The sequence below is a fragment of the Meriones unguiculatus genome, chromosome 15 (genome assembly GCF_030254825.1).
Source record: "Meriones unguiculatus strain TT.TT164.6M chromosome 15, Bangor_MerUng_6.1, whole genome shotgun sequence".
In the NCBI taxonomy this organism is placed as follows: domain Eukaryota; kingdom Metazoa; phylum Chordata; class Mammalia; order Rodentia; family Muridae; genus Meriones; species Meriones unguiculatus.
This window is the reverse complement of record NC_083362.1, coordinates 10,408,502-10,433,342: the sequence shown is the minus strand read 5'-3', so window position 1 is coordinate 10,433,342 and position 24,841 is coordinate 10,408,502. Positions and strand designations below refer to the sequence as shown.

The 24,841-nt window shown below is 50.5% G+C and overlaps 1 protein-coding gene across 2 annotated transcripts in view; it reads right to left on the bottom strand.

Moving 5' to 3' along the window:
* Positions 1-24,619, bottom strand: part of Emilin2 (elastin microfibril interfacer 2) — a 48,516-nt gene extending 23,897 nt beyond the window's left edge. Inside the window, exons 1-3 of one of the 2 annotated variants that reach the window (XM_021653800.2) lie at positions 24,066-24,619; positions 23,545-23,667; positions 135-310 (exon numbers count right to left, since the gene is read on the bottom strand). In XM_021653800.2, the coding sequence (XP_021509475.2) occupies positions 135-310; positions 23,545-23,667; positions 24,066-24,211 (445 nt within the window). In that variant the 5' untranslated portion in view covers positions 24,212-24,619. The remainder of the gene's footprint in view (positions 1-134; positions 311-23,544; positions 23,668-24,065) is intronic. The other variant, XM_021653799.2, reaches the window with a different exon arrangement.
* Positions 24,620-24,841: the final 222 nt, after the last annotated feature.

The following is a 24,841-nucleotide window of genomic DNA, read 5'->3' as shown; positions in this document are numbered from 1 at the left end:
TTTGACAAGCAGCCCTGAGCCCCTTCAAATAACATTTCTACCACACGGGTGTTCGCCTGTCTGTCCTAGACCCTGCCATTTGTATCAACACCAGGAACTTGGCCATGCCCAGTAGGGCACCGATAACACTTTACCTGTGGCTTTCTTCAGGTTGTTTCTTGGCCGAGCAGGTGGGGGCCGCAGGGTCTTCATGGGGTCTCTCGGACCTTCCTGGCAGTCGGCTCCTCTGTAGCCAGGGCAGCACCTCCATTCCAACTGGGTCACTGTCTTGTACCTGGTGACAAATCTGGGTCTGAAGTTTACCCGGTACCTGGAGTCAGAGAAAACAGCGTATCACTTCAGTGACCACCGTTCAGAGCTTCTCCAGCCCTCCCTTGCTGGACCTCACTATGATGGGAAGTGTCCGCACAGGCTCTGCTTTAAATACTTTGTCCCTCAAATGGTGGCGCTACTTTGAGGTTCTGAAGGCTGTGGGTGGGGCCTAGCTGGAGGAAGCGGGCTCTTAGAAGAACACCATCCCTGCCTATTTCTCTCCCTGGCCAGCACAAGCACAGCCAGCCTCTATCATAAGCTCTCCTGCTAGTACATTCCAGAGCATGGATCCACCAACCATGGACAGCACCTCCGAAACTGGGAGTCACAATAAATCTTTCCATCACGGACTCAATTTGGTCACTGGCAGCCCTTCCTGCTCTTTATTGTTTTATTTTGGTTTGGTGGGTAGTTGTTTGTTTTTGGACAGGGCTCTAAGGCCAAAACTGTCCCCCAACTTGCCTTCCTCCTGCCTCAGCCTCCTGAGCACTGAGATTGCGTGTGTGCCATCAGACCTGGTGTTCCCATATCTTAGACCCAGGAGGCAATCCCTCCCTGCAACATCCATTCAACACGGGCACTTCCAGATTTCAAAATGAGTTTTCACTTCCCCAGCAATTTCCGTTCTGCAGTTCACAGCTCTTTGGTGATACTTTTCCGGAACAGCTCAGGGCTCTTTTGCTTTGTTTTCAGGAACCACCCTGGAGCCCTGTCCCCATAAACTCCCATGGTCTCCCCTGCACCCTCTTCCCTGTGGGGATTTGGCACTCACACTTCTTTATAAAGGTGTGTTGGCCTTTCCAAGGACAGAGATTTGGAAGCTGCTATGGTTTAGATGAATGTCCCCAAGGCCCATGTGCCAAGGGCTTGATCAGCAGCCTGAGGCAGAACCTTGAGGAGGTGGGACTTACTGGGAACAGGTTTAGTTACTGGGGTGTACCCTTGAAGGAGATGTTAAAACCTTGGCCCTGCCCACTCCTCTTTCTCATGCCCCATCATCATCTACGCTGCCTCACCTCGGGCCTCAGAGCAACAGGGCCAGCCAAGTATGGACACCCTGAATCAAAGCAAACCTTTCCTCCCTGAAAGCTGATCCATTATCAGCGGCTCTGAAGCCCTGTTTGCAGCTCATATGTCAGGAGCTGTAGTGGAGCTCAGTGGTAGAGACCTTACCAAGCATGAGATTTGATTTACAATAAACGAATAAATAAATTAAGCAAAGTGTGTGTTCCTCACAATAGACTGTCTAGGGAGCTGGAAAATGCTCTGGACCCACGGCTGGGCTGGGGACACTGACAAGCCAGCTGCTCAGGCACACACGAGGCCCAGAGACAGGGGTTCAGCCAGATCTGTGCTCAGAGCACAGACAAAAGCCCAACCACACAGGACAGCCCTCGTACACTCTACCCAACTCCCAGTGCCTGGCCTGGAGCCACCTTCTGCTCCTCTTCACTTTCTCATTTTCCACACTAGCGAGAGCAGCTGGGCTCCTCTATGAGCCAATTTCCAAAGAAATCGTATCGCTTCCTCGGGCTTGCTGTGTGCTGCTCTCGGGGGCTCAGAATGAACACTGTGGTGGCTCGGGATTGCAGGGCTCAGTCAGCCAAGCAACTCCAGGTTAAATTCCCACTCTGGAGCTGGGCACTCCCGGTAAAGTCATAAATCACTGCAAGGAACTCTCTTACGTCTTCCCCGACGGTCAGAGGCACAGCACTGACCCCTCCACGGAGGCTCCCGCTGCAGAATTCCTCAAAGTCTCCTGCTCAGCGGCCCTCTTTCCAAGGGCAGCAGCTCTCAACTCTGGCGTCAGAACCACCCAAGGAATGCTGGCAAATGCCTGTTACACCCCCCCCGCCAACGCGCTCCTTAGATGGGTCTGAGGTGGGTCTCAGGCCCCCGCATTTCAAGATGCTCCCAGAGAAGACTGAAGGGGAAGCCAGGAAGCAGCAGGGAAGGCCTGGGTGACCATGAGAGCTGGAGGAGCAAAGCCTCCCGCAGGCTCTTCAGAGTGCCATCGGGCCAGTGAGCACTTTTATCAGCAGATAAAGGGGCTCACCACCGAGTCCAACCTGACTTTGAAGAAGCAGCAACTACTCTTTTGACATACACATGCACACTCACACTCACACACACATGAAGACACACGCACATACACTTACACACTGCCACTTACACATGTGTGGGGCTTTGCTGCATTAGGTTGCAATCTCTGGGCAGCCATTTATTTGCTCTGGTCTGTGGTGGTGGCCTCCTTCTCAGCAAGGCCCCAAAATTCCCACCCCTCCCCCCAGTCTGGGTGACCGCAGGTCAGGGAAGGCAGTTTATAATCAGACCCTCTCCTGGAGATGCTGCACCCTGCTAAGGATCTCAGTCTCTGGCAGTGACCTTCAGCTGCAACTGGAGGTTCCCCCCAAATGATTAGGGACTGTTATTTTCCTTCTTGTGACAGATAGGACCCTGCTGCTGCATGGGAAATGAAGCACATGCAAACCAAGTATCCCTGACCCCTGACTCCAGGAATCCAACGCTGTCACCCTCAAAATCCCTCCCAAAGGTTTGGAAATCCCTGCTTTCAAGTAAACCTGCTGGGGTGCACGCTGCTGACTGGCAGGAATACCATCAGCCTTCCGCCTTGGCGGGGATGGGGTGGGGTGGGGTGAGCTTCCTCATTCATCCTCCCACCCCTCCCCCCACACCCACACCCACACACACCAGCCTCATCTCACCAGCCTGCTCTCCCGTAGCCCTTCGTAGCCCTTCGGTATCGCCATCGGCTTGGGAACGCCCAAGCTTCCGCTGCCACCGGCCATCTCATGCTAAAAAGGCTAATCTGGAACACTCCGTCCGTGGAAAACTTTTCCTCACCCCCAGCCTACCACACTCGGGCCTCGCCCTAAGCGATCCAGTGGCCCCCGAGAGAAGCAGAACCCCTGTTCTCTATTGGAAGTCCAGGCCCAGGCCCTGGCCGAAACCCAAGACCCTGTACAATGGAGAAAGGCATACATAAACACACACAGTCTACTATAGTCACACATATGCTAATACACACATACACACACTGACAAATTCTACAACCACTCAGACATACACACACACACTTGCACTCACACACTTACACCTCCCAGACACACATCACACACATGCACACACACATATGCATGCATACCATACAGACACACATACCACACATACCACACACACATACGTACACACAGATACAGTCACATTCACACATACACGTACTCACCATACACAAATACACACTTTCATAGATACAAACTCACATAGTCTCACACATACATCCACACACATACATATACCACACACACTCACCACATACAGAGACACACAGACATACATGCATACGCAAAAACACATACACTCTCACCCATGCTCACACAGACACGTATGTACACTCAGAAAGACACACTTATACATACTCATTAGTACACATTCACACAACACACATATAAATATAATTTTAAACATTAAAAAAAGAATCACAGCCGGACATGGTGGCACACGCCTGTAATCCCAGCACTTGGGAGCCAGAGGCAGGTGGATCTCTGTGAGTTCAAGGCCAGCTTGGTCTACAAAGCAAGTCCAGGCTAGCCAAGGCTACAAGGAGGAAAAACAAAACAAAACACACCTTGGCCCTACTAATTTGCCCTCTTGTCACAAGGAAGAAAGCAGAGATGTGAGGGGTGAGATGAGATGGCTCGCCCAAGTTCACCCTCAAGTGAATGGAGCAGAAACTTCTGTGTTCTTCTGTGTCACACACCCTCCCAGCACGCAGTTACAGCCAGCCTCTGGCAGTTTCCCTCAGTTTGGAGCAGCATCCCACCTGGAGACAGTCCAGAAAGCCCTAAAACCTGGGGGAGGAAGCGTCCGACCTCCCCACGCAGCAGACTTGGGTCCAGGCCGCCGCGGGCCGCGGGCTCCCTCCCACCCGCCGCCGTGGAATCCCTGCAAGCAGAGGGACAATCGCTCTGCACATCTTGCATCGCGAAGCAGAGCGTCACGGTGGAGGAATGTGTAGCCTCAGAGAAACTCTGCTCCTCCGAGCATTAAATGGAATGTGAAAATGTGTTTGCGTGTGGCTCTTGCCAGCAGATGACGACCCGCAGGAAACCTTCCATGAGGCTGAACCCAGCCAAGCAGCCTGCGTCCTCGAAGGGAAGCGCGTGGTTCTGCGCCATCACACCCATCCCTTAACCCCGACCGGGAGCTGGAGGGCGAGGAAGGAGCCACTCTCCCGGGGTGCTCGGCACTGGAGGCTGGGCGTAGCTGCAGCCAGCTCACCAGCGCAGGGCCAAGTCTCCCAGTTCCCACCCTGCGATGACTGCACGAGCCACGCCCACCCTCTACAGGGTCGGGCGCTGCCCCGAGGCTGACTCTCAAGGTGGCTGTGAGGATGACAGCAGCAGCAGCTGGGAGAGATCAGGCAGCCAGAATTCCTTCCTTGTGAAGTGACGGGCCCCTGAGGTGACCTGGGGACCCCCTGAGAGTTCACGGGTCTGCGTGGGAGCCTCCAGGGGTATAACCCAGGAGCGGCCAAGCCCCACAAACCCCAGCTGACTTGGGGTTCCCACTAGCACAATGCCAGTCTAAGGGGCTCCGGACCGGCGGGCGGTGGGGGGGGGGGGACTGGGAGGAGCCATGACCGTTGCCAGAAGCCCTCATCACACAGGGCCCTGCAGAAAAAGAAAGGGAAAAATTCTACCGCAAACTTTTCACAATCGTTCAGGGGTGTGGCTTAGTGACGCGAGCGCTGGCCGGCTTGAAGCCCGTTCTTCCCAAAGCTCTTACACTTCAAAACTCCCCACGCAGATATGAAGCGCCGCAGGGTCCAGTTGCCCCAGACCCAGGCTCCCTTCCTCCTCCAGGGAACCCACCCACCTCCTTGTACCTGGAGCCCCAGAGCACTGGGGAAGAAAAGCCCATATTCTGTGTGCCTGGGCTGCGCTTACAGTGGGAGGGGCTCCCCAGCTGCTGACTGAGACCCTCGCTAATGTCCCAAGGGTAAAGCAACCACACCAAGGAAACAGACAAGGGACGGTCAAGGCAGAGAGTACAAGGCTGCTGGGTCCCAGCCTGGGTCCCAGCCTGGGCCCCCTCCATATCGGCACCCTGTGTGTTTACAGGAGCCCGGTCTACAGCTGAGGCCCACATTCATTTCAATTAAAGAACCCGCACATGCTCGCCACCATCACCCCAGCCCACGTCACGCTGGGGTTCACGCTGGCTTCGTGCTCAGTGCTGTGCATTTGAGGGTTTGAGGGTGGCCTGTCACCACCGCTGCAGTGTCTTATAGGCAGTTTCACTACCCTAAAAGTCCCCGGAATACTTAGCCTTCCTCCTCCTCCCCGAGGGCCTCTGAGTGTGTCGTCACTGTCACCACGGGGGGGGGGGGGTGTCTAGGCGGCTCAGTCTGGCTTCTGGCTTCTTTTGCAATTAGGACCATTTCTAGTTCCTCCTGGCTTTTTGTGGCCTGACGGATTTACATGAGAGAGGCAGGGTTTCTCCCTGTAGCCCTGGCCGTCCTGGAAATCACTCTGTAGACCAGACTGGCCTAGGACTCAGAGTGCTTCTGCCTCCTGAGCGCTGGGACCTGTCGAGACCGATTATGTTTAAGGCTGAGTAATACTGCATTGTATTCAGACCTCGTTCAGTACACTTCTTAATCATTGGTTGGATCAATGGTTGGTTAATCAAATGAAAGTGTTACATTTGTCAGAGTTTGTGTGCTCTAATACCCTATTTTAAAAAGGAAACCGTTTTCTCTGGTCTAAGCAGCAGAGACTTCTTCACCTCCTCAGAACTAAAGCGGACTTTGTGGTCCCCGCGTGGAGATGAATGACCCAGAGCTGTGCTGTTCGTGGCGCCCACTAGCCCAGAAGCTATTTAGATTTACATTCCAGCACCCACATTTCAAGTACGCCACAGCACAAAACATTACCACAGAAAATTTCACCAGAGCGAGCTTGAGGCAGAGAATAAATGAGATCGAGCAGGAAGCTGCAGAGGCTCATCTCGTCAACCTTGATTTCCGACCCCTTTTAAACCATCCTTTCTGGGCCCAGTAGACTGCGAGGAGACAGCTTGTCCAACATGCCATATAGAGCTCAAACAAAAATCTTCCCCAAGAGGACCACGGGCTCTGATAAGGGACCATCCCTACACGCCAAACAAACAGCCAGGTTCCTGGCCCTGAAGTTGGCATTTATCTACATTCTATTTATGACAACATGGCACAGATCCAAAGCTCAGCACCCCTGTGGAGACAGACTTCTAGAAAGTCACGCTTTCTAGAAATTCCTTCTCTTCCATTCACTGGCTGCCATAACCCAGAGCCAACTTTTCTGCCTTAATTTGTCATGTGCGGTCCTGATGGCTGGTGCGAACCTGGGAGGATGGAGAAAGGACCCACATAGAATGACTCAGCCCAGAGCCTCCCAGGAAATAAATGTGTGTGCTGACGAGTCGCTTTTTCCCCTTTGACCTCAACTCAACTCAAACTCTCTACGTAGCCCACCCAGCATGACTGTTGACGCCCCAGCTTCCCAGTGTGGGGAATCACACAGCCGCACCACCACTCCTAATCGTGTGGGCTGCTGGAGAATTGAACTCGGGCATTTGTACATGCTAAGCAAACACCACCAACGGAGCCACACCCCAGCCAGCGGTTCCCTTCTTTCAAAATAACATTGCACTAAAACACACACGACATAAAATTTAGCATCCTAACATTCACTCACATATTTATGTTTTTCATTAGCCCTGGGCACTCAAGCCCAGGGCATCTGTATCCAGCAAAAGCTTCACCTCAGAGCCCACCCGGCCCACTGTGACCACCATCATATGGTCGGGTCTGAGGACGCTATCCTCCTCCAAGCCCTGCAGCCCCTGAACACTAACTCCCTGGCCCTCCCTGTTATGTAGCCCTGGTCACCACTTGCTCTTTGAGATCAATGGCTTTCCGCGCCTCAGCCAAATAGAGTCTTAAAGCGCTTGTCTTTTTGTCTGACTTTTCTCACACCCTCATGGTTCTTCCATGATGCAGGGTGTGTCGATTTCCTTCCCTTTTTACAAGCAATCCACTGTTACAGACTTGGTCTCCTTTAGAAACTGACAAGACAGTAGACTGATTTTCTAGAAACCATGATAGGTTTTTTTCTTAGTTTTGTGGGTTGTTTTTCTTTCTTTGTCTGAGTAAATAAATAAATGAGTGTTTTCTGTTTATTGACCCTCTGCCAAAAGCAAATGCAGTCAGGCAGCAAAGGCCATAAAGTTGGAAATGATTTCAACACTGAAATTTTGGAATTTCAAAGCCCTTCGCACTTGAATCTCATGATCCACTAAAAGTCGAAATGGTCATTTCACACCCTGGCCATCTTCAAAGATGGTCTACGTAACATTAGGAGGTGGACTCTGGTCTTGAGTTCCTTCCTATGGCTTCATTCCAAGTCAAGGTCCTCCTAACGGCTTAAAGAACAAACTTGAAATCAAAATTTTCATCTTTTTCCGCCACATTACACATTTTTAATTGGATCACTGCACAGTGAACTTAACATGGAAACAAAGAAACATGAAATATGAAGCTTGGCTCTTTAGGAAAATCCACCGAAACTTTAAAAAGCCAGAATTCTTAGTCCATGATATTTTAAAATATAAAATGTATATAATGAACTTAAATGTAAGGTTAATAAGCCTTGATTAAAGTCAGTTTACAAGAAAGTTTTGCGTGTGTGTTTAAAGTAACAGATCCTAGATCAAAGCAATGCATTCAGAATGAAAATGTCCTCCTGGAAAGGCCGTCTGGTTCCTGGTACAGGGAAACAGTTGCTGGGGAAACCATAATTATAAGTTGATGGCTTTTCTATTTCCTTGAATTAATTTCCTTATACACTTAGGAGCAAGTTAGGTTTCAAAGCCCAAAATCCTTTCCACCGTTCAGCGTTTTGCCCTGATCATACAGAGTAATGAGTAGGTTTCCCCACAATTTATAATTATCCTAGAAAACAATCTTCATTCCGAAAGAAAGGATTAAAGAAAACCACTGTGGCTCAGCACCGAGGCTGCCCCGCTCAGTGGTGGCAGATAGTGGGGCATAGGCCCTTAGCTTTGCTCAAAGGTGGGAACCTGCCTTCTGAGCAGCTGCTGAAGACGCCTTTATCTGGTGCTGGCGGCAGGCCGGCTGTGTTCCGGCGAGGCCACACTCTTAGCTTTGAGAATACATCCCCAAATCAAGTCCCTGGGTGTTGGGAAAGAACGGGGATCCTGAGCCTGAGCCAGCTCACATGTTTTTAAATAAGAGTTCTCCATGGGAGGCCCAGCTCTGTTGTAGGCTGTCTGCCTACTCTACGGCTTTGCTCCTCATACCTCTACCCCATTTCCTCATTTCTGGCAGTGTAGTCAGAGAACCCAGCTCCCCATCACTCCCCAGCGAACTCACCCTTGAGTTCCCACAGTGTGGACCATCTGCTGGCCTGGGCCAGGAAGCATACCACCATTACACATTACCCAAGGTCTGTGAGCCCAGCCCGACTCAGAGCGGCTGAAGAAATATTTAATTTTTAGTTGTGTGTGTGTGTGTTAATTCATATACACTATAATGGATACATGTAGGTCAGAGGACAGCTTGCACAAGTCAGTTCTCTTTTGCCACCACGTAGGGTCTGGGCACCAAAGTCTCTTTGCCAATCTTGCTGGCAAGTACCTTTACCATTGAGTCACCTTGTGGGCCTAAGAACTCTCACTTTGATGATTCCCTTTCTTTTTAAATTGCCTGGATTTTCCTCTTTAAAAAAAATCATCCATAATTACACAATTCTCTTTCCCTCAACTCAGATGCTCATGACTTTGCAAGCTTGGTCCCTCCCATTTCAATGTTCTCTTCCATAGCGCACTCCTGTCCGTGTTCTCAGGGCGCCTTTGTGGTGGGGTATACTATACAAGATTTGGCCGCACCACCCCACAACTAATCAATTCCAGGCCTGGCAGTGAAGTCTGCAGTCTGTGGCGGGCCTTCAGCCACACCCACGACGTGGTGAAAATCACTCAGAAACACAGAAGACCTAGACTCTGAGGACAGAAGAGGTTCCTTTGTTGTGCCAACTTACTCTCACTTTAAAATCATCATCATCTTGTGTTTGTTTTCCAAGTTAGGACCACACTGGGAAGCAGGATGAAAACAAGAGAACTAAGGAGTTTGCCATTTCTTCTAGGCTAAGAGTCCATCAAGAACACAGTGAGGAACTGCTTGGCCTGCTCTTTGATCACCTCCCCCTGAGGGGGGAGCAGCCTTACCAGGCCACGGAAGATGACAATGTAGTCACTCCTGAAGGGATCTGATAGTCTAAGATCAGAAGGAAGGAGAGGGGGACCTCCCCTATCAGTGGACTTGGGGAAGGGCATGCACGAGAAGGGGGAGAGAGGGTGGGACCAGAAGGGGAGGAGGGAGGAGCTTATGGGGGGATACAAAGTGAATAAAGTGTAATTAATAAGAGTTAAAAAAGTAAAAAATAAAACATTATAAAAAAAAAAGAACAAAGTGAGGTGAAACCATTCTCGTTTCTCTATGGAAGAATGCTGTCATGGCCCTGACCTCTACACCAGGTTCTAAATGTATAACAAGTATTAAGGGTGGAGGCTGGGGAGACAGCTGACTCAGTAAAAGGACTTGACATGCAAACATGACAGGCCTAAGCTCAGATCTCCAGTACCCATACCAAAACCAAAGCAAAAATATGATAAAACAACCAACAACAACGACAAAATCCTGGTGTGGTAGCTCACACCTTTAATCCTAGTGCCAGAAGACCGGAGACATGGGGAGTTTGGGGGCTTGCTGGCCAGCCTATTCAATCAGGGTCAATGAAAGGTAGAAAGAAATTGAAAAGTAATTCCCAATATCTACCTTTGGCATGTGTGTATTCCCATGGTCACGTGCCTAAAAACACTTCCCTCTTAGCGGGAGGGAAGACCCATGGATAAATAGGAAGTAACGAGCACTTTCCCCAAGGTTTACTGAAGGTGGCACGGAAGTCCAAGGACACCTATGTGTTGTACATTAGTCATGACGCAACCTTCAGAGCCCTCACTTCTGTGTGTGGGACAAGATTTTTGTCAGAGAGTTTGAAGGCATGGGCATCCACTTCTAAGCCAACCCAGTGTGGTTCTGAGACCCACCTCAGGACCCAGGAGGCCCAGTGAGCCATGGAGCTGTTCAAATTAACACTGTGTCTGAGAACTGAAAATCAGCTCAGTTCAGGAGAAGGAAGACGGACAGTCTGCCTCCCACCCATCCTCGGGGTACCCAGGCTTCCTTAGGGTCTTTCCTTGAGCCGCCAGAACCCAATATGCAAACATTTTACCCATCTGGAGGCCATATGCACAAGGAAAAAAACAGATCTGTCACCTAAAATGTCAGACGTTGTACCTCTTTCCAGCTTCACCGACCAGCTACCTCAGAGCAACCAGTTTGCTTCTCCGCTCAGTTTGTTTCCCTCCTTCTGTCTCCCAGATATGAAAACAGATAACAGGGGAGAGAGCTTCATACAAATGAAATCTCTATACAGGGGACTTGGTGTGTATGTGAACAAGCTTGCTACGAAATTAAAAATGCAGGTTCCTTCCATAATAATGGATTCGGTTGGCTGCATGGTGGGGTTGCCCAGCTACAAGTGGCCAACAGGAAGGGCACAGCGTCTTGCAGCTAAAAGCAATGTTGGCGATGTGTGTATGGCAATACACACCTATGATCCTAGCAAGTGGGAGACGGGGATCAAGCATTCTATGTCAGCCTGGACTTCATAGCGAGACACTGGCCAACACACACAAATAAGAAGCCATCACACTGTAACCATCACTCTGTGGAGAAGCTGCTCCCCTCCCCTTGCATCACATGACCCTTCCTCTCAGGACCCTGAACAAAGTGCCAACCATCGTGTCAGTAAACGTAACAGCTTGACCCCACACCTGGGTCCCCCCCAACATTCTAATTAATTTATTTTCTGAGGAGAGTAGGGAGTGGAGCTGGGTCTCACTGAGTGTTACTGGCTGGCCTAGAACTCACTCTGCAGATGAAAACGGCCTGAAATATGTGGTGAGCACTGCCTCTGCTTCCCAAGCGTTAGGGTCATGGTCTTGTACCACTGTGCCCACGTCGATTTGACTTGGGCAATTCTCCCACTACCCATAAATCCCAGGACAGACCAAGTCCAGTCTCCTAAAGAATCCATCTCCCTGCATCTCCCACCCCTATCCAGACTTCACCTGTGTTGCCAGGTGAACAACATTTGGAAGCTGGAACAATGAAGCCCAAACTCACAACCATGTTGGCATGGACTTAAATTGTGCCCCGCCCCTAGGATAGTTCAGCCCTACCTAGCTCCCAGGACCTCAGGAAGTAGCCTTACTTGATAAAGGGACCCACAGCAATCCAAGATCACCAAGTTAAGGTGAGACCACTATAACGATGACTCATATTCGTTTGGGGGGAGATGCTGCCATGGGAGCCACAGGGACAACATGGCAGCCTCCAGCAGGCCTAGGAAGGGGTCCCTAGAACAGATCTGTCCCTCACAGCTGCTTACCCCCACCTCCAGAGGAAGCAACCCTGATGTTTCGCTCTGCCGTGGCCCCTTCCTTCCCCACTGCTGGATTCTATGCTGGTGCTGCCTTTCTCCCGCATCCTCACATGTCCTTGCTAGAGCCCTCCTGCAAATACCCGCCAAGATGTTGGGATTTCCAGGCAAGTCCTCAGATTCCTCCTGACTGGAAACGGTGTCTTCTATTTCTGAATGTCTGAGACATCCTCTTGCAATCTTTCCTTCGTAACTGCTTCTGTTTGCCTCACTTCACCTCCTGGGTGTGAATTTCTGGAGGGCAGGAGAAGGGCCTTGTTCCATCCCATGGCACCCAGCTTAGGGATCAGATGTAGGCTTGGCAATCTGTTTCATGGAATGGAGTAGCTCATCCCCACCGAGCTTCCTACAGATTCACAATGGCTCAGGCTGCTTATGCATTCCTAATTTCATATTTCCGAGACGATGGGTGTAAAGTGTGTTCTTAAACCCCATATGGTTTTATCTCAGGTTCTGCATGCTATGTGTTCAGAATCTCTGAGGTTCTTCAGAAAATTAGAAGTAACCTTATGATCAGTATAAACAATCTGTAGCTCACGGTGAATCTTCAGCTGCTGTGCAAATGGCAGTGTCTTTACAATGGCAAGACATGAAATGTCTAAGAAAAGTTGTCAGCTACTGGTACGAAGCACAACAGGAATGAGGCCAAAGAAGTTCTGCTCAATAAGGGAAGCCAGATCAAAGAACAACTGTATTCCACGTGGTCCTATTTATACAAAATTCTAGAACATTCCAAACTGAGCTATAATAGTGAAAGGAAAGCAGATATTGGCAGCTTCCAATGAGGATTTGTTGGCGAGGGTGGACGGAGGGATTAAGAAAAGGTTTGAGAAGATTTGGGGAAGGATTGGCACCAGTCCAAGGATGGCTCTGCCCACAGTGGGCTGGCCCCTCCCTCACCAGTCACTAAGGAAATGCTCTCAGGCTGGTGGTCTACAACCTGATCTTAGGCAGGCAATTTCTCTGTTGAGTCTCCTTTCTCTCCGATGACTCTAGGTTCTATCAAGTTGGCATAAAACTAGCCAGATCAACAGACCTATAGTCAGCTTAACACACACACATCACTACTGAGCCACAACCTTCCCTTTCTTGTTCATTCCAAGATCATACATTAACATCAATATCACAAGAAAAACATTGTACAGGCTCGGAAACGGCCCAAAGTCTTTATAAATTCAAACACTTTAAAAATTCAGTTGTTAAAAAAATATCTAGTCTCTCTTAAAATCCAATTTTTTTTTGTTGTTGTTGTTTTAAAGTCAACCTGGTCTACATAGCAAGTTCCACGACAGCCAAGGCTACACAGAGAAATCCTGTCTCTAAAACCAAAACAAATAAAACAAAAATCCAAAATCTTATAAAACTCTTTTGAAAGTTCAAATTTTCTCAACTGTGGGCTCCTGTAAGATAAAAATTAAGTTTTTAGTCTTCTTCAAGAAGAAGCCACAGTCTAAATAAAGCAAAACCAAACTCCAACTATGTAACTAGCTCGGGGCTCAATGTCTGGGATCCACTCTTGATCTTCCACCCTCTACAGCAACAGTTTCTCTTCTAGGCCCCATCAGTATCCACTCCATTACCATTGCTGCTCCTAGCGGCCACCCCATGGTACCCAGCTCTCAAATCCTGGGGTCTCTTACTGCACTTTCACCAACAGCCTCGCCTGGGCTCTCTTCAAGGACAACCCTATCACACAACACCATGCCTCCACTGCCCTCCCCGACGCCTTCCTGACTTCAGACTCACTGCCACCTGGGTGATTCTTACACCGCCTCGGGCACCTCTGGAGCACAGCTCTGTGTGCTGACTCCGAGGAAACACTTCCTGGAAGATTTTGCCTCAGCGATGCTGGCCTCTTCTTAATCACCATGAATTTCTCAGCTCCGGGTGGCCAGCAAGGATTGGGCCAGCAGAGCCACAGATTTCACTTCATTGGTTTTGGTTTATTGTTAATCACAGCTGATTCTTCATCTGGAGCTTACCAGACACCACATAATGATAATTCAAAATAGCAAATGTCCCCCCTTCCCAAAGGATCTTCACACTCCCCTCTAAAACCTCACCAGCCTGGCCTTCATCATTTGCATTGCCCTCAACATCTTAATCTTCCAAACGCCCATGGAAGAGCCCAATACCCAATGGCTTTTCTAGCCCCGAGTTCCAAAGTCCTTCCCAAATCCTTCCCCAAACATAACCAGGACCGTGACAGCAATACCGCATAGTCTTGGTACCACTTTCTGTCTTAGGGTTACGACTGCTTCGATGAAACATCATGACCAAAAGCAAGTTGGGAGGAAAGGGTTTATTTCACTCACTGTTCCACAGTCTATCGCTGAAGGAAGTCACGACAGGAACTCAAACAGGGCGGGAGCCTGGAGGCAGCGGCTGATGCAGACGCCATGGAGGGCGCTGCTCACCTGCTTGCTCCTTGTGGCTTGTTCAGCCCGCTTTCTTATGGCACACAGGCCCCCAGCCCCGGGATGGTCCCACCCACAACGGGCTGGGAGGTGGGCTCTCCCCTCAATTGCTAATTAAGAAAACACTCTACAATGTTGCTTTTGTGGGCATATACACATGCTGAACAGGAAGTTACACAACTTCAAATACATATTTAGTGCAATCTACACCTCGAAGCTGGTGTGTATGAACAGTTTGCTTGAAACAGGGTCTCTCTGTGTAGTCTCAGTTGTTCTAGAACTTATTCTGTAGACCAGGCTAGCCTTGAACTCACAGAAGATCCTCCTGCCTCTGCCTCCTGACTTGTGGGATTAAAAGTACCACACACTGTCTATAAAGTTGTTGTTTTCACTAAATGAACCGTTTCTGTATTTAGAATCTCCAGGTCTGGCTGGCGGCGCGTGGAGGCGCGAGCACAGTCCCAGCACTAAAAGTCAAAATGAGAAAATAAAATCTCTAAGTCCGAGGAAGCAAAGTGCTCTGGTGTTGAGCTCACAAGCTACAGTGAGTCTCAAGTACGGGCAAAAGGCAGCATCACTGAGTCCTTTTCAAACGAGCAGCTACCTTTTTTTAAAGTACTGAGTTCCGCTTTGGCATCACAGTCAATTGTTTTGCCTATTGAAAAGTTACCTTTTTTTTTTTAACTTTTAAAGTAAAGAATCAGGGGCTGGAGAGAAGGCTCAGGAGGCTTCCCCTCCCTGGCCCCACCCCGAGGACCCAGGTTCAATTCCCAGCACCCACATGTACTACTGTAAGTCCAGTTGCAGGGGATTTGATGCCTTCTTTTGACCTTGACCTCCTTGGTCACAAACACATGTGTACATGCACACAAAACACACGTACACACAAAAAGTAAGATAAGTGTAGAATTGATCATTAAGAAAGATAGGACTTTAAACAGCTGCCTTCAAAGCACTAGATTGTAGAAAATTATATGTGAAAATAGGCAGATATTAGCTTTTGAAAATACAAAAGCTGAGGGTGTAGCCCAGTGGCAAAGCACATGCCTCTTATGTATAAGACCCTGTGTTCAAGCCCTAGAACCAGAAAGAAAAGAAATTACAACAAACTTCAAAAATGACCCGGGATGCCGGCTTTAGTTTCTATATGAGATTTCTCACAGATTTATTTAATTGTGCTTCATAAAAGTGATCACTGGCATGAGCCTGGTGATAAACTGCTGAAATCCCAGCATTCAGGAGAGCTGTCAGCTCAAGGCGAACCTAGTTACCTGGGATCCAGTCTGAAAAAAAACAGTAATTTTAAAAAAGCAGAAAACAGCTGGGTGGCTGCACACACCTTTAATCCCAACACTCAGGGAGGCAGGCAGGTGGATGTCTATGAGTTTGACTCCAGCCTGCTCTACAGAGTGAGTTCCAGGACAGTCAGAGCTACAGAGAAACACAGTTGTGTTTCAAGACAAAAAAAAAAAAAAAAAAAAAAAAGGCGGAAAATGGCCTGATAAGATGGGTAAATCACCTGCCACCCAGCCTGGTGAGTCCCCAGAACCATGGAAGACTTCCTAGATGGCCTCCGCCACAAGAATGTTGTGGCACACACCCCCCACAATGTAAGAAGATGATACCGAGTGCCATTCGGGGTTCATAGCTTTCCAATAACGATTCTGATGTGGGGTTGGGAGGTACCTCGCTGCTTGGTTCAGACAAGCTACACATGCCATTCTCTGTGCTCCCTCCTGTACCAGAGAGGGAGCTCTGCCTTCATCTTGAACTTGTTTTCTGCAGTGATGCCATGCAAGCTGTGCCCCGTTGCAAGGCCAGGCCAAAGATGTTGCAATGCATTGTGACAGGGAAGAGGACGTGGCCTATCGGGACTGCTGTGCGGACTCCTTTGCACAGGCTCCCTCCAAGGCTGGAGACACCTGACCCACAACCAGGCCTGGATGCGGCCTCCTCTGCCGGCTGGATACAAGAGTCTGACTGGTTCCAAATATCAAGGAAGGCTTGCTGCTGCCTCCCTGCCAACACCCTCCAACCAAACGTGAGAGGGGGCTGGGTGGAGAGCTGTGCTTAGGTTTGAGGACTCCAGGTCCATCGGAAGGAAGGAAGGAAGGAAGGAAGGAAGGAAGGAAGGAAGGAAGGAAGGAAGGACATGTGAGAGGCCCTGTGGCCTGACAGAAGCCAGAGAAGGGCTTTAAGGGAGACAGTCCTCCCAGGAAGGGCTGGATTGCATAACCACCCCACCCTGAGCCCTGAGCTCTGTCGCAATTCACATTACAGCTCCCAATCTCCTTTCCTCAGATACACAGAAAAGCTTCAGTTCTCAGAAAAACAAGCAGTATTTCCCCCAACTAAGGTTTAGAAGGCATTTTATGCCTTTATCTCATTCTCCCTGTCTGGCACACAGAGTGAAAGAACTTCCAACTGAAGAAAACTCCTAGCACCTTCTTTTTTTTAGCCACGGTCTCACTATTATGGTGTTGTCTGGCCCGGAAATCACTTTATACAGCAAACTGTTCTCAAACTCGTAGAGATCTGCCTGCCTCAGCCTGCCGTGTGCTAGGAATAGAGGCATGTGTCTCTCTGCAAGGGACCACGCTGAGCCAATCTCCGCAAAGGAATAACCAGTTAAGCCTACTCAAGTCCAGAGATGGGAAACTGGGAAAACACAGAGAAGCCGCAGCAGATTCCCCATGGCGAGGACCAGCTTGAGATGGGTTTGCCCAAACTGGTTTCTTCTTAGCCACATACATAACGAAATACATTGTCCTGAAAAGCTGACACGGCAAAGCAAAAACTTTAAGCACATTCCCTCATCTTTTAGTATTTTTAGGTGGAAAAGAATTAAGAACAGCTGGGTCCCTCCCAATGACAAGACCCAAAGAGTTTGCCTTCCACAGCAGTTCTAACCCAGGGTTCATCTGAACCCTCCCTCTTCCACCTGCCCCAGCACCTGCCACCTGTTTAACTAAAAAAGGGACAAAAGTGACTGGAAAGTTTAATCTTTAATCACCTTATCATTTTTCCTCCAATGTGAACTGCCGTGACATCGAAAACTACTGTGACTCCCTTGATTCCTCCCAGTAAAGCTGCTTTTTGTCACGTCATTGTAGAGACACAATTTGATCAGGTGTTCGCCATTAATTTTAATCCCAGAAAACTGATTCACGAAAGGACCAAAGCAGTTAATTCTGAGTATGTGGGGGTGGGGGGGGAGGTAGTCATGTGGCCAGGAAACTCGGACGCTCTGACATAGTGGAAGCAATCTCCTATTTGTAGTTGATCAGCCTAAGGTTTTAAACTCCTCCTGGGAGGAAGGGTGTGACTGTTATACTCTGCACCTACTGCCTTCTTCGAAGTCCACAACCATGAGCACATCTTAATACTCTCCATATGTGGGAGGCTCCCGAAGAATTCGGGGTGTGTGCATCATGGTGGTATAGCTGACATGTAGCAAGCACATCCTGGATCTAATCCCCAGCACCAAAAACCAAAACAACAAACCAAACAGAATCCAAGCAACGCGGCAACATTTCGGTGGCTGAGGGATGATTGCCTAGGGAGCAGGGGGAGTCAACTGTGTGGACATCCCCACTAAAGACTCTCTGTTGATCCACAGAAGCAGCAGTTAACACCTTCAGCAGGAGCCTTTCCTGCCGCGAACTCCCCAGTGGACCTCAGGGCTGGCTCTGTGCCCAACACGCGGAGGCTCAAACACCCTATAAAAGTTCATCTCCAGCACATCATTTTCTTATTATCTCAGGTCACTGCCTATTTACTCTCTTTAGCACTCTGATCTTCCCCAAACAAGTCAGCAAGACCTTCAGCTCTCAAGGCTTCAAAAACGGCACCATTCATGAGGCGGCCACATCAGGTCACACAAAGCCAATGAGAACCCACCAGGCGTTGGGCCAGGGATGCCTCCAAGTGGGGTTTTCAAAGTCCTCTCAGCCTCATTTCCGCATTTGGGCCTCCTCGACACAGCTCTCTGCCTTTTAGCCCTGAAAAACACGTGCCTTGGATGCCTGGTGGTTTACCTGTGTCTCACGGTGGTGAGGGTGGTGTCTGGGAGCTCAGGCCAGCGGCCAGGCCTCCCATCCTCTCAGCCAAGACATGTTGCCACCCCACAGGTTGGACGGAAGCCATGGGAGCCTGGCCTGGATGGCCTATCACAGCTCCCAACAGGCCAGGCTGCCCACGCCCACACCAGCTGCCCTTTTCTGGCTACATCAGAATTTTAACTCAAGTACCCCGTGCTAAGGCAGGTGGGACAGATCAACAGAGAAACGCTAATTAATGAGACTAAAACACTTTAGCAGGAAGTGACTTTTTTGTTTTTATTTATTTATTTATTTTGGTCTTGTTTTTTAAGACCATGGCTATTATTTAAGTTGTGTTCTTTATCTCCAAGATTAAAAAGAAAAGTTTGAAAGGGAAACACAGAGGTTTTGGGTTTGTTTTACTGTGATGCCAGGAATCTAATCCAGAGCCTTACTTCCTGAGTCCCCAGTCTCTGTCCTCACCCACTCTAAGCTGGTAACATGAATGAGATGATAACTAGGGGAATATTCTGGAAAGAGCCATCCAAACACAGCACCCTAGATGGGAAAACAAGCAAGAAACCTGGAAGACAATGTAGAGTTCTACAGGAAGGTACAGCCCTGAGGAGCTGGAGGGCAGGGGCCCCAAAAGACTCCACAGCATCATGGAACCTTCAGGGTTCAATGTTCGGTCCTCAGTCACCTTCTGCAGGTGACTCCTCCCTTCAGTGCTAAGGAGCAAGCCTCCAAACACACAGCTGCGTACCAATGTCTGTTTAAAAGGTGAAAGGTGAGGAACTAGCCCTCGGCATTGGATGGGATTGTGTTCCTGGAGACGTATGTGTGGGGGAATTGTCTGGGGTTTTATTTTAGCCTTAAGCGTTCTGTACTTGGGAAGGGAAGAAAAAGGAAAAAAAAGACAAACTTTTTCCTGGCGAGGACGGTTCCTTAATGGACAACGCTCTTTCCAACTGTATGAGCCCCTGTTCCCCTAGGAATCTGAGGGTTAGAAGTGTCTTGGAGCTTGACCCAGAACCACCACCTGCTGCAGATTCCTCATCTCCGTTTTCCCCAGCAGCCACAGGCTCTGCGTTACTCCACCCACATCCCTCTTGGGGCTTGTCTTTATTTTATTTTTTTTGTTAATAGGGCTGGGGATGAAGTCAGTGGTAGAATGCTCATCTAACATTTGGAAGGCTTGGGAATCAATTCTTAGCAGAGCAGAGGAGGGGAGGGAAAGGGAGGAGAGGGGAGGAGGAGGGAAAGGAAGAGAGAGAACTAATACGGTCATTACCAAAGGAGAAATACAGAAAAACCAGAAAGAAGGCTGTGTAAAGTCAGGCAGACATGGAGGGGTGCAGACAGAAGCCCAGGAACTAAGAGCAATAAGCAACAACATCTCCTCTGAAGCCTGGCTGGGTCCCTACTTCCAAGGCCAGCCTTCTCACAAAGTTCTCCACAGCAGCCACAAGCCCCAAACCCTTCATGTCGTAAGAACAAAGACTGTTCTTTCTCCGGGCAGCAGTCTTGACTGTGGCTTTATAGAAGGGTGGTGATCTAGAACAGATACAGTGGCTCCAGCACTCAGGAGACCAAGGGGGGAGGACCTCAAATACAAGGCCAGCCTGGGATACAAAACAAACAACAATAAAACCAGAACCAAGGGCCAGGGAGATGGCTCAGTGGTTAATAGCACTTGCTGCTCTTGCAAAGGACCCAGCACCCACCTGGCAACTCATGACCACCCGTAACTCGAGTTCCAGGGGCATCCATTGCCCTCTTCCGGCTCTGTGGGTGCTAGGCATGTGGGCGGTGCACTTGTAGGCAAAACACGCTCCCATATATAAAAAATAAATCTTAAACAGAGACAGAGTGGCAGTGGCAGTCACAGCATCCGGGACTGGGTTCCTGGATTCCAGGCTTAGAAGTGCTCTAGGGCTGGGTGAGCTATTCAGTACGGTAACCCACACAAAGGCAACTTCCCGAAATCGTTCTCTGACCAGGACCCTAACCCTCACGAGGCTGAGGAGGCAACAAATGGATTAGGTCTAAGCTCTCAGCCACGGCAGGAATATACGGAGAGAGCCTGTCCCCAAACACCAAAATTCAGACACACACATGTAAATAAAAATCTCATGCTAAGAGGAAGACACTAACGTCAAAAGGTTCCATTTGTGTCCCCTCCTTCTGGATAGGTAAGGAAGACAGCAAATTCTTTAGCAGGTGTTAAAGTGATGGGTACAGGAACTGTTTCATCTTTAGTTACACGACTGTATACCGTTGCCATAACACATTGGTGGGAGCACTTTGCAAGGTGACTATTACAGTATGTGAATTATGCTTTAAAGACCAAAGGGCAAGGAAACAAAAGGGGGAAAAAAAACTACATTTACAAGGCTGGCCAGAACGGTAAGGGCTGGAGTAGGTGCTATTGACCCCAATCTCTCGATGCTGTCGGGGAGCAGAAAACTACCAGTCCCAAGAGCCTGAGCCCTAAGTTGGGAGGCAAAGCAAATACCGGCTGTTTGCATCTGGACTCCCTGGACATCCTGGCCATGGGCAGGATGCCTCCAGATGCCACAAATGCTAACAGCTGTTGGTCCAGCAGGAGGTTCTGGAACTATCTGGAGTCATTGCCATGAAGCATGAAAGATGTATGAAGGGAGGGATGGCTAGTCCCACAGTTATTTCTACCAGAAGCGCCAGCAACTAACACACACACACACACACACACACACACACACACAGATGGGTTTAGCCCCTTTTAGACAACAGAGACTATTGAGTTGATGGAGTGGGAGGAGGCTGAGGCTGGGAAAGAAAAGGCCCAGACTTGGATATAGGTTCTGCTACTTTCCAATGATTCTCGGGGATTGCTATGAAAATAGAAGGCACAGGGCATGGAAGTCAGCCTCAGTTCCAGGGACTTCAGCTGCCCGAAGGGAGTATCCCACAGGGAGAATTCCATGTCACTCGATTCTCGTGCTTCCCAAAATGTATACCCCAAGCCAGCCTGGGACCAAGAGGGAGCCTTTTCCACGCTGGAAGAATTCTATTCCAGCTAGGGGATTATAGGAGGGTGCTACCCAGCTGGTTGGTGCAGCGCCGGGGAATGAGCTCAGGGCCTGTGCATGCCAAGCAAGCACTCTACCAACTGAGCTACACCCCTGCCCCAGACCATCTTTAAAACAGAGCAAATCTGGGAGTATGTCCATAATCCAGCACTCTACAAGCCGAGGCATGATTAGCTTGAGTTCAAGGTCAGCCTGGGCAATGTCGTGAGTTTCAGGCTACAAAGCAAACCTTGCTTCAAAAACCCAGATTAAATACACACACACACACACACACACACACAGCCACTTCTCACTGAGTATGCTGGTGCCTGCCTCTAATCTCTGCCCCGCAGGAAACAGAGACAGGCAGATATCTGAGTCTGAGGCCAGCCAGGATTCCACAGTCATACCCTGTCTCAGAAAAATTACCCCCAGAAATACAATTATTTCTATGTATATATGTGTCCAATGTGTATACAAATGTGTGTAGGTATGTGCAAGTGTGTCCAGTGTGTGTGCAAGTATGTTCAGCATGCGTATATGCGTATGTGCATCTCCGTGTAGGTGCAGGTGTTTACAGTGGCAGAGCTGTCTCTCCATCTTACCCTTGAGACAGAGTCTCTCGCTGAAGCCGGAGACAAAGTCTCTTCCGGCTAGTTTCAAGCAGGAAGTAGCTGTCCTACTGTGCACCCTGCTCCACAGTGCTGCCTGGCAGCGACCGTCCCCAGCTTTCTGTGTGGGTGCTAGGATTCAAGCTCATATTGTCAAGCTTGCCTCCCAAGCTCTCCTTACCCTGGAGCCATCGCCCCTTCCCACCTCCCTTAAGTTTTAGTTGTAAGGAAAGATGTGTTTATCCCTGAATCATCATAGTAAGAATTAAGATTACAGGAAGCCACAAAGCAGAGTTCTTGTATAGAGTGAATGAAATTGTCCTGGCTGACAATTCGATTCTAATTTCAAGTAAATCCTTCCAAATTAGGTTGAATACTCGGTTGTGTTTCTGTCACGGTGTAAAAACCGCCCCTGGTTCTCTCGCCACCAGCAGCTGACCATGGACTGTGAAGTCTAAATCTAAATACACGCTAAGGTTGACGGACAGTTCTGGCCAGAGGCTGTGTCAGCCTTTTCCCAGTGTGTTAAAAAGTGGAAGGGGAGGGGGATAGTCTCCAAGTTTGCACAGCTTTCTTTTTGCTTCCCAGGAACTCTCCCTCCCTGCTGCGGCTCCCCCAAAGCAGCGCAACCACCCCCTCCTCCTCGTAGCCTGTTCCCTGCCCCCTGAGGCAGCTTGCTGGGGTACAAGCTCAGCCTGTCCTGAGACTGAGCGGCCAGCGGCAGAACTGCCCACCACTGACCATTCTGTGCAGCAACTGACAATGTGCTAGAAGACAAACAACTTATTCTTAGTGGAAACAATCCCTGCCGTCACGTGTCCCCAACAGCCTTTTATCCCCACCAGCTCCTGAGATCAGACTTCCACACAGACCCAAAGAACTTCCTGATCACAATTGGACGAGCACAATGCATTCGCAGAATCTGCACACTGACAAATCATTTCTCTCCTGCTGTTTTAAGATGCTGGGATCTTTATAAGCAAAAATATGGCCGCTTGTCTTCCGGGGCCATTCTTTTCTGAGATCTACCCAGTGAATCCACAAATCTAACAGGTCAGGACAAAACCCACTCGCTTCACAACGCCAACCAGCAGAACCTCCTCGTTAACCCCTCATTTCAAACATTTCAGAATCTCTCTGCGCCCCAGAACATACAATATGGATCTAATTAGGTTCAGCTGCCTTATGTTAGTAATAAAATTGAAAGAGAGAGAAAGAGAGAGACGGGGGCGAGGGCTTTGTTCATCCTCTACTGTGGCCTAGGGAATCATTAACTCCCAAATTCTGCGCATCCTCCAGGTTCTCGCAGAACGGCACCCTCTTTTAAACAGCCCGGCGTGGCCGGCAGCCGCGCAGCTCTCAGACTTTGCAGAGGGTCTGAAAGAGATTTCCACGAGGGCTGGAGCATTCCAAGCCTCCCACCCCTTCGGCCCTCGTGCCTCCCCCACCCCCTCCCGACTTACACCAGAGCGGACGGACAGGGCATCTGGCTCCAGGGACAGTTGTACTGAGCCTGAATAAAACTCTCGCTTCCCTCCTGCACTGTGCAGCTCACGTTCTTATTCACGATGAAGGCGCACCAGTTCCTGGGGTAAAAAGAGAAGAGCTGGGTTAACTTGGGGCACAACGCGGGGGGGGGGGGAGCGACGTGACCCAACAAGTCGCCGGACACCGGCATCATCGAAGGCTGCAGCTTGCCAAAGCGGCCACCCCAGGGCGCCGCTTAGCAGGGCCCCTCAGCCTGCGGGCTCCGGGACGGAGCTCTGCCGGACCCCACCCCACTGCCCGGGGTCCGCTGCAGGATGCCCGAGGTGTCAGCCGGGGGTGGCGACGCCTCCAAAGCCCACGGGGATCTTCCTGCCGCCCACCGTCGCCATTGGCAGTGCGGCTCCGGAGCCCGCGAGTGGATTCAGGAGGGACCTGCGGGGACCCGGGACTCTAGGGCTCGGGGTGGGGGTGGGGAGCAGAAGGGGGGCGCACTTACTTGTTCCTGGCGCTGGGCCGCGCGTGGTACCCGGCCTGCGAGCTCGCGTGGCACAACCCCGAGCCGCCCAGCAGGGCCAGGAGGACCAGCAGGGCCGGCGCCCAGCGGCAGGGCGCGCGGGGTCGGGGCGGGGTCGCCTGCCACATCGTGCGCCTCCCCCCCAAGGCTGCGGGCTGCGGGGTCGCGGGAACCGGCAGCGAGCTGGGACGCTCGGAGGCCCCTCCGGCTCCTCGCCCCCACGCCTCCGCACTGGCCGCTCCGCAGTCCCTCAATGACGCACAGGTCCCCCCGGGTGCCGCCCTCTTTATTTCACTTCCCTCTCCGAAACGTGACCCTTCCCGGCGCCACTTCTCGCCCTTCGCCTCTCGGCAGGGGGCTCGGGGGAAGAGCGGGGGGGGGGGGGAGCGGGGTGAAGGAGGCAGAGGGTTAGGACCCGGGGTCTCGGTTACAGAATTTCCAATTACTCATCCCTTTGGTCTCTTCCCAGCCGCCAGCAGCTCCGCCTCTCACCTTCCAAGCCGCGCGCCCCCAGCCCCTCCGGAAGTGCAGCGAGCCCGGGGCGGTCACCACCTCCCTCCCCGGGGCCGCCCTACGGCCAGGAGCCCGGGACCGCTCCAACAGTTAGTTCCCCCGGGGGACCTAGGCAGGGGGCCTCGGCTTGCTTTTCTTCCTCTGAGGCCACACCGCGGTCTCCCCAACAACCCGTAAGGACTTGGGAGAAAGTTGAGGGCGCGCGAGCTGGTCCGGGCTCAGCCAGCGCGTTTTGCGCGCGCCTT